Source organism: Erythrolamprus reginae, chromosome 6 (assembly GCF_031021105.1).
Source record: "Erythrolamprus reginae isolate rEryReg1 chromosome 6, rEryReg1.hap1, whole genome shotgun sequence".
Taxonomy (NCBI): Eukaryota; Metazoa; Chordata; class Lepidosauria; order Squamata; family Dipsadidae; genus Erythrolamprus; species Erythrolamprus reginae.
The window spans coordinates 85,197,842-85,211,994 of record NC_091955.1 but is presented as its reverse complement, the minus strand read 5'-3'; the positions used below and the strand labels follow the sequence as shown (position 1 = coordinate 85,211,994).

The 14,153-nt window shown below is 40.5% G+C and overlaps 1 protein-coding gene across 4 annotated transcripts; it reads right to left on the bottom strand.

The window, feature by feature from the left end:
* Positions 1–442: 442 nt before the first annotated feature.
* PEX26 (peroxisomal biogenesis factor 26) lies at positions 443–12,876 on the bottom strand. 4 transcript variants are annotated; one of them, XM_070756499.1, is made up of 7 exons: positions 12,700–12,876; positions 12,556–12,605; positions 11,340–11,596; positions 9,702–9,848; positions 4,759–5,072; positions 1,969–2,115; positions 443–851 (listed from the first exon to the last, which is right to left on the bottom strand). In XM_070756499.1, exons 1-7 carry the CDS (start codon positions 12,770–12,772, stop codon positions 748–750), a joined length of 1,092 nt encoding a protein of 363 aa, XP_070612600.1. In that variant the 5' UTR covers positions 12,773–12,876; the 3' UTR covers positions 443–747. The 4 variants fall into 4 exon arrangements, with proteins under 4 accessions (XP_070612600.1, XP_070612601.1, XP_070612599.1 ...); XM_070756500.1 differs by having other exon boundaries at positions 12,764–12,871; XM_070756498.1 differs by having other exon boundaries at positions 12,704–12,838.
* Between the last annotated feature and the right edge of the window lie 1,277 nt (positions 12,877–14,153).

Here is a 14,153-nt window from a genome sequence, read left to right as displayed (position 1 = left end):
TGTTTGGTAAGTTTTCATTGTTTGAAGTGTTTATAAACCCTTCCCACACAGTATTTATTTTAGATACAGTATTTAAATACAGTATTTACAATTTTAGATATTATTTTTTTTTGAAAAACCTGCTGATCGAGTTCAGCGGGCTGTTTAAATCTGCCGATCGACTTCCTCAGAAACCCGCGATGAAGTGAAGCCGCAGTAGGTGAAGCGCGGTATAGCGAGGGACTACTGTATTCTGTTGCTTAAGTGTTCCCTTTATTTTTTTGAGCAGTATAGTTGATGTAGAATGCTTTAGTCTAGCAAGATGCTGTCTACAAGTGTGAAACAATAAAGAAATATTTGGAAAAAAATCAACAGGTGTCTTTCTTGGTTTGGAAGGTTTCACAGCCAGGTAAGAGAAGAGAAGAACAATTTCTGCGTGACAAATGGAGGGGAGAGGCAGGTATAGCTTTTTCCAGATAGAAAAAATGTTTAATGTCTCCTTGTCAAAGTGAAAGAGTCAATGTTTACTTGGAAGCAAATGTCACTCAGTTAAAATGAACATGCTTCTAAACAGGAATGAGCACAAAAAGCACATTCCAATACAGGAGACACCTCTTCATAATGGACTCTGGTAATTTCATCCATCCGTATCTATTGTGAGAAGACATTCTTGTTCTTGGAGGAAACTCCTGTAGTTTTATGCTCAGCAAAACCTTCAGTGTTGGCTTGGGAGCATTTCATGGTATCCGTAGATGACAATAGAGCAAGTTAGTCTTGAACAGGAGGCCTTCTACTTGGAGGAAATAAAGCCAAACGAGCTTGATTGAAAAGTTGGGTCAACCTGTAGAGGAAGGGTAGAGAAGTAGGGGATGCTAGGAGGGAGGGGAAAGAGAGTAGGAGAGAAAAAAAATTAATGCTATATGCTAATTTCCTTGTGGCTACAATATACAGTGGTCCCTCGATTTTCGCGGGTTCAAACTTCGCGAAACAGCTATACCACGGTTTTTCAAAAATATTAATTAAAAAATACTTTGCGGGTTTTTTCCCTATGCTACGGTTTTTCCCACCCGATGATGTCATACGTCATCGCCAAACTTTCGTCCACCTTTAATAAATATTTTTTTAAAAAATTTCCAGCCCTAACCAAGGGATAAAATAATATGCTGAATCTGACCAGACTAAGGCTACTAGCCAGATGAATACCTGGTGTTCTGCCGGCGTGTCTCAACCACCCGTAATTACAGGGTAATTAGTCCAGGAAGACACACACCACAAGATAAAAGGAAAACCCAAAAGTTTTTATAAACAGAAAACCAGAAACAGCTCCCTTTTTAAATGTCAAAGGGATTTTCTGGTACACACAAGGCACAGGTTAAATGCAGTCCAATTGCTCACCCAATAATTGGGAAATTGAGTCCAATTCTAAAGTTCAGAGAGTCCACACACAATCTTGAACAGCACAAAACCCACAATCTTGACGAAACAATGAATCTGATAAACTGCCATGAGGCTAAAACACCAGGCTGCACTTTTATCTGTAGCACTAATTACAGCAGCCCCACCCAACCACAGGTGGCCTCATTTTCTCTTGTAATAATCCTTCAGTTGTTGTCTCCTATGCATCACTCTACGCATGCGTGGATGTGTCATTAATTCTTGTTCAGAATCCAGGGGTGATACAGATGACTGATCTCCTCCTGGGCTGTCTGCCAAACTCCCCTCTTCCCTGTCACTCACACTTCCTTGGTCAGAGGAGACTTCGTCAGCAGATTCTACTGGGGGCAAAACAGGCCTGCGGCATGTGGATGTCTCCCCTACATCCACCTCTACATTGCTTGGGGCAGGAGCTGGGCCAGAGCTAACCACAACACCTGATAGGTAGATTTTCCCCATTCCCCCCCCCCCCAAACTAAGGTACATCTTATACTCCAGTGTGTCTTTGAAAAATACATTATTTCTCTAGATGCTTCGTTTTCCTCCGTCCCCTACCTGGGTCAAGTCTCACTACAATGAGACACAACAGGAGGGCCACCAAAAGTGCCTTTTTGAAGGGGATGGAACTGAAATGGCTTGCCAAAGACTCCAGCACTCTTCTCAGCTGGACCAAGAGGGTCAACATCCTTTGCGATGCTGAACCTGTAGCACAAGAGAAAGAAAATTCACAATGGAGAATGACAAGGGCCAAGGACACCAAAACTGAGCTTTCTCATTTCATTAAAAAAAAAAAAAAGATGAATGACTTTATATATTTTCTTGGTGGTTTTAATGGAGATTCTTTAAAAATGAACTGTTATTCAGTGTATTATTTATATAACCTAGATTTATTATAATAAATAAATTATATTTAGGACATTCAAAGTCGAACAAAATGGGTAAAAGCATTTGCTTTACTCAATTCATTCTAAAATATCTCAAAAGACTGGCTCAATATCTATCTTGTTCATTGTTTTTAAACAACTGCATAATTCTGCTTTAACAGGCACACAAAGTTAATTTCTTCAAAGTACTTCAAACATTACTTGGTGAATTAGACACAAATAATCATAGTTAATCAAATTAAGAAGGTGGGCTCATATTCTGAAATAAGGTGTAATCTTATTGCACCTTATTACATGCTAATTAATTTGCTGTAATAGGACAACCTTATTGCCCCCTATTTACACTAGCCCTGTAGATTATAAATTACAGCGTTCCTGTTTGGAGCTCAGATAACATGTTACACTTTAAAATGACTGTATTGTGTGGCTGTTGCGATTATTTGTTCACCTAGTCTAATACATTACATACATTGTCTTTTTATATTGTTGTTAGCCGCCCCGAGTCTTCGGAGAGGGGCGGTATACAAATCTAATAAATACAAATACAAAAATACAAATATTAGCTCCTCTTAGTGACAGTAATACTTTATGATTCCACTCTGGGATCTTTCCATTTCCTTTAACTAAAATTGTAAAGGACTCAATATACAATGTTTCATCATTCAATTGTACATCTCTGAGCTAAGGTGGATGGAATCTACTGTAGACCTGTTTTTGCTTTTGCTGTAGTTTCAATCTGCTTCAAGGGAAAAGTTTTTAGGAATCAAAGGCAGATAAATTAAATCTATTATGACAATCAGCACATCCAGCTGTTGTGAAATATGAAGAGCCAATCTATGTGATTATTATTATTATTATTATTATTATTATTATTATTATTATTATTATTTATTAGATTTGTATGCCGCCCCTCTCCATAGACTCGATGCCGCCCCTCTCCATAGACTCACAACAATAACAAAGACAATGTAAGAACAAATCTAATAATTTAAAAAACACTAAAAACCCCATTATTAAAAGCAACCATACACACAAACATACCATGTATAAACTGTATAGGCCTGGGGGAGATGTCTCAGTTCCCCCATGCCTGACGGCAGAGATGGGTCTTAAGAACTTTACAAAAGACAAGGAGGGTGGGGGAGCTGGTTCCAGAGGGTCGGGGCCGCCACAGAGAAGGCTCTTCTCCTGGGTCCCGCCAAACGACATTGTTTAGTCGACGGGACCCGGAGAAGGCCAACTCTGTGGGACCTAACCGGTCGCTGGGATTCGTGCGGCAGATGCAAAGGGAGAGAGAAGACTATGGATCTTTTCTCTCCTTGGACCTGTCCAACAATTTTATCAAGAGAACTCTCTGCTTATGCAATCAATCATTCAGATGAATAAGGCTCCTGCCTTGAGCAGGGGTTGGACTGAAACAGGGGTCTCCAACCTTTTGCTTTGCTGGCTGAGGAATTCTGGGAGTTGAAGTCCACAAGTCTTCAAGTTGCCAAGGTTGGAGACGCCTGGACCAGAAGACTGCCGAGGCTCCTTCCAGCAATATGATTCTGTGTTCTGCTGTATGTATCTAAGGAAACGGGACTACCAGAACACAACAGCCAAATTCTACCACTGAATGCTGAGGCTTTAACCAAGCTGCTACCATTGCTTTAGGCGGAAGCTCAATGCTCATTACAGGCAATGCTGCAAATGATTTCACAAGACCAGACAGAATGTTTTGACATTCCATCTGTTGTGGTTAGCTCTGGCCCAGCTCCTGCCCCAAGGACTGTGGATGTGGTGGAGACATCCACATGCTGCAGGCCTGTTTTGCCCCCGGTGGAATCTGCTGATGAAGGCTCCTCTGACCAAGAAGACATGAGTGACAGGGAGGAGGAGAGTGTGGCAGACAGCTCAGAAGGAGATCAATTATCTAGCTCCTCCTTGGATTCAGAACAAGAGTTAATGATACAGCCACGCATGCGGAGAGCGATGCATAGGCAACAACAACTGAGAGATTATTATCAAAGAAAATGAGGCCACCTGTGGTTGGGTGGGGCTGTGGTAATTAGTGAGGCTGCTATAAAGAGCAGCCTGTGGGTTTGGCCATTGTGGAGGATTATCCGATCGTTGTGTTTCGTGACTGCTTTACTGACTTTGACCTTTTGTGTGCTGATTTTTCCCCGCTTGGAAACTAAACCAGAGCAAAGTGTGTTTCACTTTGTGAAAGAAGAAGGACTGTGAATTGCCTCACAGCTGCAAGCTAAGTATCACAGAACTGATAAGGGACTTGTACCAATTACCAGTCTGTTTGGAGACAAGTGCTCTTTGCTATCCCAAAAGAGGGCTTAGGTTAAGTGAATTTTCATTATAAAGAACATTGTTTGGAATTTTCAAACGTGTGTGTGTCTGAAATTGTATCTGCATTTTTGGGAGGATTCTACCAGAGAGCTCGACAGAACACCATCTATAAGAATCCTACCCAACTGCAGCTTCCATGACATCTTAGGGTGCTCCTCAGGGATTGGAGATGCTTCTTCTTTCTCTCGCCACTGGTGTTTGTTCTCTTGAAGGGTTTTGTGCATGTCTTCTCGCTGCTCCGGGCTCAAAGCTTTGCTACCTTGGATCAGCTTCTCTGCCTCTAAAAAGCGTCCGAGTGGCGAGAGCACATGGATAAGATAAAGCTGAGCCAAGAGGCCATAACTTGACAAGTTCTGATTGGATGGGCAGTATAACCAATCCCCACCAACATCTAACATCACATGAGGTTCTTCCACTTTGCTATGGAGGAGGATGCTGAAAGAGAATATATTGATAACACTTTAAGTCATGTTTAACACATTCACATTTCAGTTGGACAGTCCTTAGACATTCAAAAGTGGCATATACATATCTATCGACAACCTACTAACAACATAACTCACAAGTACAGTGATACCTTGTCTTACAAACGCCTCATCTTACAAACTGTTCGAGATACAAACCCAGGGTTTAAGATTTTTTTGCCTCTTCTTAAAAACTATTTTCACCTTACAAACCCACCGCTGTTGATGGGATGCCCCACCTCTGGACTTCCGTTGCCAGCTAAGCACCCGTTTTTGCACTGCTGGGTTTCCCCTGAGGATCCCCTCTGTGGGAAACCCCACCTCTGGACTTCTGTGTTTTTGCGATGCTGCAGGGGAATCCCAGCAGGGGAATCCCAGCATCGCAAAAAACAGGCGCTTCACTGGCAAAGGAGGTCCGGAGGTGGGGTTTCCCAGTGAGGGGAGCCTCAGTGAAATTGCAGCATCGCAGAAACACCAAGGTCTGGAGGTGGGGTTTCGAGGACTTCCATGTTTTTGCGATGCTGCAATTTTGCTGAGGTTCCCCTCGCTGGGAAACCCCACCTCCGGACTTCCGTTCCCAGCGAAGCGCTCATTTTTGCGATGCTGGGATTCCCCTACAGTATCGCAAAAACACAGAAGTCCGGAGGTGGGTTTTCCTATGGAGGGGAGCCTCAGGGGAATCCCAGCAGAGCAAAAACGGGTGCTTCGGCTGGCAAAAGGGGTAAATTTTGGGCTTGCACGCATTAATCGCTTTTCCATTGATTCCTATGGGAAACATTGTTTCGTCTTACAAACTTTTCACCTTAAGAACCTCATCCTGGAACCAATTAAGTTTGTAAGACAAGGTATCTTTAACACACAAACATAATAAATATAACCAAAACTAAGTTGTCAAAATATATACGCCTGCTATTTAGCAGGTACTACCCCGCCTCCCTTACCCCATCTAAAACTTCTACTATATCATCTATCTCTTAACACATATATAAAACTACTACTTTATCCTTAAATGAACATACTTCATAGATATGAGATTAAGTAATTATGAATATTGAATACAATGTAAATATCTATAGATAAATGCTTGAAATGAATATACAACAACTGATATATGTTATTATGTAAAAAGATATCTTGTTTTGCAACCCTCTTATCCTTTTTGTATTCCCATTTCCCTTCCCCATTCTTAATAAATTAATAATATATATATATATATATATATATATATATATATATATATATATATATATATATATATATATATATATTTTAAAAAGTGGCATATACAAAATACCAGCAAGATGTAACATCTATGGACCTCAATGTTTGCAATGGACTGCACTCATTAGACCTCCTAACTTTTGTTTTTAATTAAGACATGGGAAAGTTAGCAAAGTGAAGGATTTGCCTCCAGCAGAATCTATATTTCCAGCAGTTCTTAAAGTTTAATAAGGATTCTCAGAATATTGAAATTAATAAAAAGGCTTAGTTTGGCCATTCACCTATCAGGAAAAAAGTGAGAGAGTTGTGCTTTTCATAAGAAGTTAGAAGATCCTGGAGTTCAGCTAAAAGAATTACCATATGTCAGGGTTCCAGGAAGCATCCTCAACAAAATAAAACCCCGAGGCTGAAAGTTCCTCAAAGCTCCAATTTATTAGAAATGTCATGTTGGCACATCTGGGCAAACCCTAAACTGAAAGCTTCCAGGGTTTCCCCACCCAGTTGAAAGTCCACAACCCTGCCCCACACCCACAAGGTCATCACATGGTCCAACCTAATCTTCCCATTCAACAGGATACAATCTCCAGGAAATCCCAAACAGGCACAGGCAAATGCCCTTGAATAAGGCCTGTTGTTATGACTACGTTTTCTACCAGTTCAACCAAAAAAGCCCTCCCAATTTCACAGGCTAAAATGTGTGTCAGTCAGGAAGCAAAAATGAAAAAATAGCTTCCAAAACTGACAAATTATTCTATATAGGTGTAGGTGTGTACGGGAGATAACTTTTTGCAAGACTTATTACTTAGGCAAAGGGAAGCAAAACTATAGAGTAGAGTAGAGTAGAGTAGAGTAGAGTAGAGTAGAGTAGAGTAGAGTAGAGTAGAATCGAATAGAATTCTTTATTGGCCAAGTGTGATTGGACACACAAGGAATTTGTTTTGGTGCATATGCTCTAGGTGTACATAAAAGACCGACTATTATTATTTATTACTTTCACCTGTTAAGAAGCAATTGTATGAGGGCTTATTTTCTGAGTGTCCAAAGCTGTTCTCAACGATAGATAGATAGATAGATAGATAGATAGATAGATAGATAGATAGATAGATAGATAGATAGATAGATAGATAGATAGATAGAATAGATGATAGATAGATAGATAGATAGATAGATAGATAGATAGATAAGATAGATGATTGATAGATAGATAGATAGATAGATAGATAGATAGATAGATAGATAGATAGATAAGATAGATGATAGATAGATGGATAGATGGATAGATGGATAGATAGATAAGATAGATGATAGACAGACAGACAGACAGACAGATAGTATTTCTATGCCTCCCAACTCCAGAAACAGAAGGATTCTGGTCGGCTTACAACAGGATATAAAACACATCTAAGAACATCATAAAAGTTTAAGATAAAAACAGTTTAAAAATCATATACATACATATCATTCAAGACCGGACTCGTAAAATTGTCAATATGTGTCAAAATGCCCAAATATTCCTATGTAATAACATAAAGATAGTAAAACCTTTTCCTGCCATGAACCACATCTCAATGAAAATAATTTGGCACAAGCCAATAAAGCTTTTCTCCTTTCTTTCTTTCTTTCTTTCTTTCTTTCTTTCTTTTTCTTTCTTTCTTTCCGGATGTTTCCCACCTCCTTATTTCTAAAGCTCCATCTTACTATCTTTTCTTCCTTTGAGAGGCTAGGTTTCGCTTTGCCTGGAACATGGACTGTACTGGTTGGCCATAAGCCAATCATATCTTTTCAGCTCACCCCACCTTATAAGCTCATTATGACCCTGAAAATGAGGTAGCCTTGTATAAACCATCCTGAGCTGCAATCCGACCAATAAAAAATAATAATTGAAAACTCTCCAGTGTATTTGGCCAAGCATGCCACTGCAAAATAGCTTAAGGCAGTACAGTTTTACTTTTGTTGCTAAAACAATTTACGTGTTTGCTCTCAGAAAGTTAACATCTAGTACCGCAATGATTAGAGGTTTCTTTAAAATTGGAATTGCATCCTTACTGAAGATTAAAACTGTCTTAGTGAGCATAGAAAAATCTAGTCTCAATTCATTCCTGATTAAAGCAATATTGATCTAAAGCAATGGTTCTCCGCTTTTCTAATGCTCTGACCCCTTAATACAGTTCCTCGTGTTGTGGTGACCCCCAACCATAAGTCTAGCACCAATTCTCCCAACAGAGCTTTAAGCTGATTGGCAGGAAAGTCAGAGGGACGCCCCCACTGTAAACGCCTGATTGGTCGGATTGCAAAAATATGTTCCAAGGGCCAGAATAGAAGTTTTAGTTCCTAACACCATGGGAACTGTGTCTTTTAAAATGGTCTTAAGTAACACCTGTGAAATGGTCGTTCAACCCCCAAATGGGTCCCGACCAAAAGCATGACAGAATTGTAGCCTATGATTAAACTAGAACTCAGGAGGAACATGCCTGGAAAGAACCCATTATTCTAGAGTAAGATTAAATTGTAAACATTCTTGATATTTAACTTATTTTAGGTGGTGTTGTGTTTGGGCCTGGGCCAGCCGTTGCTCCCACAGATGGGAGAGACGTGGCACAAAGTGAATGCGAAAGCCTGGCTGACAGCCAGGAAGACGTGGCAGACAGCCAGGACGAGGCCACTGGTACGCAGGATTCAGCAGACAGCCCAGGGGATTTGGCATGGAGTCCCTCAGACAGTCTTTTGTCCCTGGGTTCTTCTGCAGATCGATATATCGATCTGCGTAGCCGAAGAGCTTTTCATAGAAGGGATCGCTTTAAGGAGTATTACAAGTCATTATAGGAGCACCTGGGCTGGGTGTGGTTCTTATACTGAGGGCTGGGTGTGGTTCCCTTAATGAGGGCTAAAGGGATAAAATGGAACAAAGGTCAAGGCAAACTGTGGCTGTTTATCTGTGTTATTTTGTGGTTCCTGCTCTGAAGTTTCTGTTCTGTGCCGTTGGAGTTTTCAACCCAGCTTTTTCAGAAAAGTGGGGGTGAAAACTCTGGGACTTGCTGTTTGCTCCAAAGATTCAAAAGGACTCCTGAAACGTCTTTGCTCATTCCAGGTTGTCTTTGTTTGTTTTTTCCTGTGTTTTTGTATGCGGCTGAAGTAAGCCTTGCACTCTCATTGTTTTCGGACACTAAGAACTGTTTCCGAGTAACCCTTTTTTGTTTATCTAATACAAGTTTGCTGATTAGCAGAGCACGTGTGTGTTTGATTTCTTTTCCTTGGACTGTTACGCATTGCCTGAGCCAGTCAGGCAGAACAGGTGGGAGCTATTTACACAACCTAATATTCCTCCTTGGGATGGAGCAGTATCTGATTTGCCATTCAGACGCAGAAAATGGGGACTCACCAGAGCTCCAGAATTTTGGGAGGCCAACCTTCAGGTTTGTGGTAGTACTGAAGAATCCATGGGAGGACCTCCCTCCATCGATCCATTTCTGCCAACGCTTGGATGCCAACAATACACAAGGAGCATTTCAGATCTTCAGAGCTAGATCTGGAAGTCAGATAATATTGTATGTGTACATTGGTGGACGATTTTTAAAAAGTAGGAAAAACTGCAGTTCTATAAGCAATCCAACTGCATATCCAATCTCTGCTCCAATTCTAAAGATAGACCAGATTCAAATAATCCACTAAACTACAGTTTGCTTAACCAACCACATTAGGGTTTATTGCATAAAACTCAATCATTAAGATTCATTTTCTAGTTTGCAAATCTGCTAACAAAAAAATTTACTTCTGTATTGAGTGTGTGCTTGGTTTAGATTTGGCAATACAAGCAAGAAGTCTTTGACTTATGACCAGCTGCTTAGCAACTGCTCAAAATTAAGACTGACTCCCACCTGGTACTTACCACCTGGTTCTGAAGTTCCAACAGCATCACATCTTGCAATTATATGATTGGGAGCTCAGCTACCAGTCTGCATATACAACTGTTTGCACCATCCTGTAGTCATGTGACTGCTTTAGGACTTTTTGCCAAAAACCTGCATGTATTTCCGGTTTTGACAAAAATGCCCCATAACTAGCAATGGGTTCACTTTACAACTGCTGCAAAAAAGTCTCAGTTGGCTCAGTCATGTGCGTGACCCACATTATGACTGGCATGTCTCCATTACAATCATAAGTCGAGGATTACCTTTATTGTTGCTGTTTCACTGTTTTTTTTCCCACTTAACATTTTTTGCGGTTATTGTTTTGCTGTTACTGTATACATTTATAAATTACTTTGCGAGCTTTTTATACAGGTCGAAAGACCTGGGAGACACCCTATCCCAAAATTAAACAATGTGTCCACCATTCACTTTTTAGTGTCCATACATGTTACCTCTCCTTCATTCTTAAGAATTCTGTTCTATTCTATTTTTATATTCTATTGCCTCTCCTCTCTCCCCTCTTTTCTCTTTTCTTTCTCTTTTTCCTCTATTCTCTATTATTCTCTATTACTATATTATATTACATTATATTAATTATATTCTATTTTCTATTCTATTCTATTCTATTGCCTCTCCCCTGTCCTCTTCTCTTTTCTATTATCTATTCCATTCTCTAATAAAATGTATGGATAAAGTAGTCCAACATGATCTAAAGCAGTGGTTCTCAACCTTTCTAATGCCATGACCCCTTAATACAGTTCCTCATGTTAGGCTGACCCCCAACCATAAGTCTAGCGCCAATTCTCCCAACAGAGCTTTAAGCTGATTGGGAGGAAGGTCAGAGGGACACCCCCATTGGAAACGCCTGATTGGTCAGATTGTAAAAAAATATGTTCCAAGGTGCCAGAATAGAAGCTTTAGTTCCAACACCATGGGAAATTTGTCTTTTCCCATAGTCGTAGGTGACCCCTGTGAAACGGTTGTTCAACCCCCAAAGGGGTCTTAACCCCCAGGTTTAGAGCCACTGATCTAAAAGAATGCTTGATGTTAAGAACAATCAATACGCAGACGGTTCTGAATTCTCACTCTTCATTCCATTTGGCACCTACCCGTCAGAATCGCCATCATTTTCCAAAAGGCTCTGACAGCCTTTCTCACATCTGTCAACTGCTGTAGCAAAGTCCCGATCCAAAACCAGGAGTTCGGCCGCTTCCTCTAATAAGGAAACTGCTCGGGATGCCGCTGGACAGAGAAGGCTGGGCTCACTGCTTCTTAACAGGCCCCTCGCCCTAGTAATGGCAGACAACATTGCCGGCGAATCGTTCTTCATTATAGCATGATCCTCAAAGTCAACTCTGATGGAAGCCTGGGAAAATTTTAGACAACAGGGCGTTGATCAGTTTTGGAATTTGTTTTGGCTTGTCCTAATACGCTTCCATGCCTAACTTCAGCCCGGTTCATGCAATTAGTTGCTAGCTACAAGGAGGAGGAGTACCTGACTCTGTGGTTTCTTCCCCAAACCCCAAAATCTTCAACTTAGTTTATTTTATTTATTTATTCGATTTTTATGCCGCCCTTCTTCTTAGACTCAGGGCGGCTTACAACATGTTAGCAATAGCACTTTTTAACAGAGCCAGCATATTGCCCCCACAATCCGGGTCCTCATTTTACCCACCTTATTTATGGCATGCTTGTGTTGTATCGTTTTAATGATGGGTTTTAGATGTTTTTTTAAATATTAGACTTGTTATATTGCTACTATTGTTGTGATCCGCCCTGAGTCTGCAGAGAGGAGCAGTATACAAATATTATTATTATTATTATTATTATTATTATTATTATTATTATTATTCTACAGCCAACCTTTCCCCATTTCTAAGAGATTTGTAAGGGGCATGCATAAGCCCACCACTGTGCCTACCATCCCTGTCCTACTTTTATCGTTACTTTTTAGTTATGTTTTTACAAATTACTACTATCCTATACATGTTTGACAAATAAATAAATAAAATAAATGATTGCAACAGCTAGTACTGTATCCTCCTAAAACATTTCACCTTGCATAACTACACCACTGTACCTACCATCCCTGTCCTACTGTCCTATTATCCTTTTTTATCATTACTTTCTACTTATGTTATGTTAATACAAACTACAATTCTATACTTGTTTGACAAATAAATGAAATGAAATAAAATCCCTGTCCTACTTTTATTGTTACTTTTTCTTATGCTTTTACAAATGACTAGTATACATGTTTGACAAATAAATAAAATAAACAAATGATTGCAACAGCTAGTACTATATTCTAGTAAAAGATTTCACCTTGCAGTCGTCAGTACCCAAGAGGAAAAAGGGCGAGCAGCGATAACCATCTGTGGGCAAAGCGAAAGACCAGTTAGGATGATTTACTAGCTCTTGTAAATCCTTCTCCCAAACCTTTTGCAAAAGCAACTAAAATGCGCTTGCTTGCTTTCTTCACCGCCGGCTGCAAAGGAAGTCCCAGCGCCCGTCTCTGTTCCCCGGGACTCACAAAGCGCATCTTCTGCACCAAAGTCCAGGTGCCTTCTGTTTTCGGTTGCAAAAAATTGGAGGAGCACGGACGGAAAAAGCCAGCAGGGAGATTCCGGACTACAAAGACCAGAAGGCTCCTTTTCACAGGAAGCAGTTTTTAAAAAAAAAAACTGGGAGGAGCAGGAAGCGGGGCGGGGATTCTTGCCGTAAGGGGAAACCTTAGTTTGTCTTTTATTTTGTGGTCTTTGTTGCGTTTTGTAAATGCAGCGTGAGGGAGGATTCAGTATGTTTGCCTTTTTTAAAGCAGGAGTCACTAATCTTAGCAACTTTAAGACTTGTAGGATGTCTAGCCACTTCTCTACAAGTGATTGTATCTCATGATAATTTATCTCTTTCAATATGATTTATTACTCAGGTACTTCCAGACTCCTGATTTTTGCCCATAATAGGCTAGTACAGTGATCCCTCATTTTTCGCGGGGGAGGCGTTCCAAGACCACCCGTGAAAAACGAATTTCTGTGAAATGGAGGAAAGATTTTTTTAAATGTATTTAACAAGTATTTGGACTTTTAAAACCCATCCTTTGCATTAAACAGTCATTCTATAATGTTTCTCAGCTGGAACTACATGTGATATCCTATCAGTTTACTTTAATAGAGTACAGTAGTACTGTAGAAGAATTGTATGGATTTTTAATGGGTTTAAATTTTTCAATGGATTTAATGGATTTAAGCCCTTTTTGAAAACCCATGAAGTAGCGAATCCGCGAAAGATGAACCCGTGAAGTAGCAAAGGATTACTGCTTTTCTCTCACAGTGGTTCTCAAGCTGGGGATCGGGACCCCTTTTGGGTTCAATTGACCGTTTCACAGGGGTTGCCTAAGACCAGGGGGGAAGACAAATTTCCCATGGTATTAGGAACTAAAGCTTCTATTCTGGTGCCTTGGAACCAGGGGGGCTACTGCCCGGGACGGGGAAGCGCAGTGCGGTAGCGAAAATGGAGCTCCACCCCAGAGCACCCAATTTGCACAGAAAGATATTGAAAAAAAACGCAGGGCATCCTGCATAAGCCACACCCACAGTGTGGTAGTAAAAATTTTGGTAGCCCTTCACTGCTTGGAACCTATTTTTACAATCTGACCAATCATGAGTTTACAGTGGGCATGTCCCTCTGACCTTCCTGCCAATCAGCTTAAAGCTCTGTTGGGAGAATTGGGGCTAGACTTATGGTTGGGGGTCAATAATGAGGAACATTATTAAGGGGTTGCGGCATTAGGAAGGTTGAGAACCACTGCCTTAAAAGCTGGGGGGGATGCAATCAATTTTTAAGACAAATGCAGGATGCGTAGCCACTCCTCTGCAAGTGAGTTGTATCTCATAATAGTTTATGGCTTTCAATATGATTTATTA

Excerpts from the sequence above, each read along its gene's own strand:
- PEX26 (XM_070756499.1), bottom strand. The coding sequence starts at position 12,772 with ATGCGCTTTGTGAGTCCCGGGGAACAGAGACGGGCGCTGGGACTTCCT. Across the intron at positions 12,606-12,699 it reads GCCGGCGGTGAAGAAAGCAA|ATGGTTATCGCTGCTCGCCC; the intron begins GCAAGCGCATTT and ends CTTTGCCCACAG. Across the intron at positions 2,116-4,758 it reads GTCATGGAAGCTGCAGTTGG|GTTCAGCATCGCAAAGGATG; the intron begins GTAGGATTCTTA and ends CTTGTGCTACAG.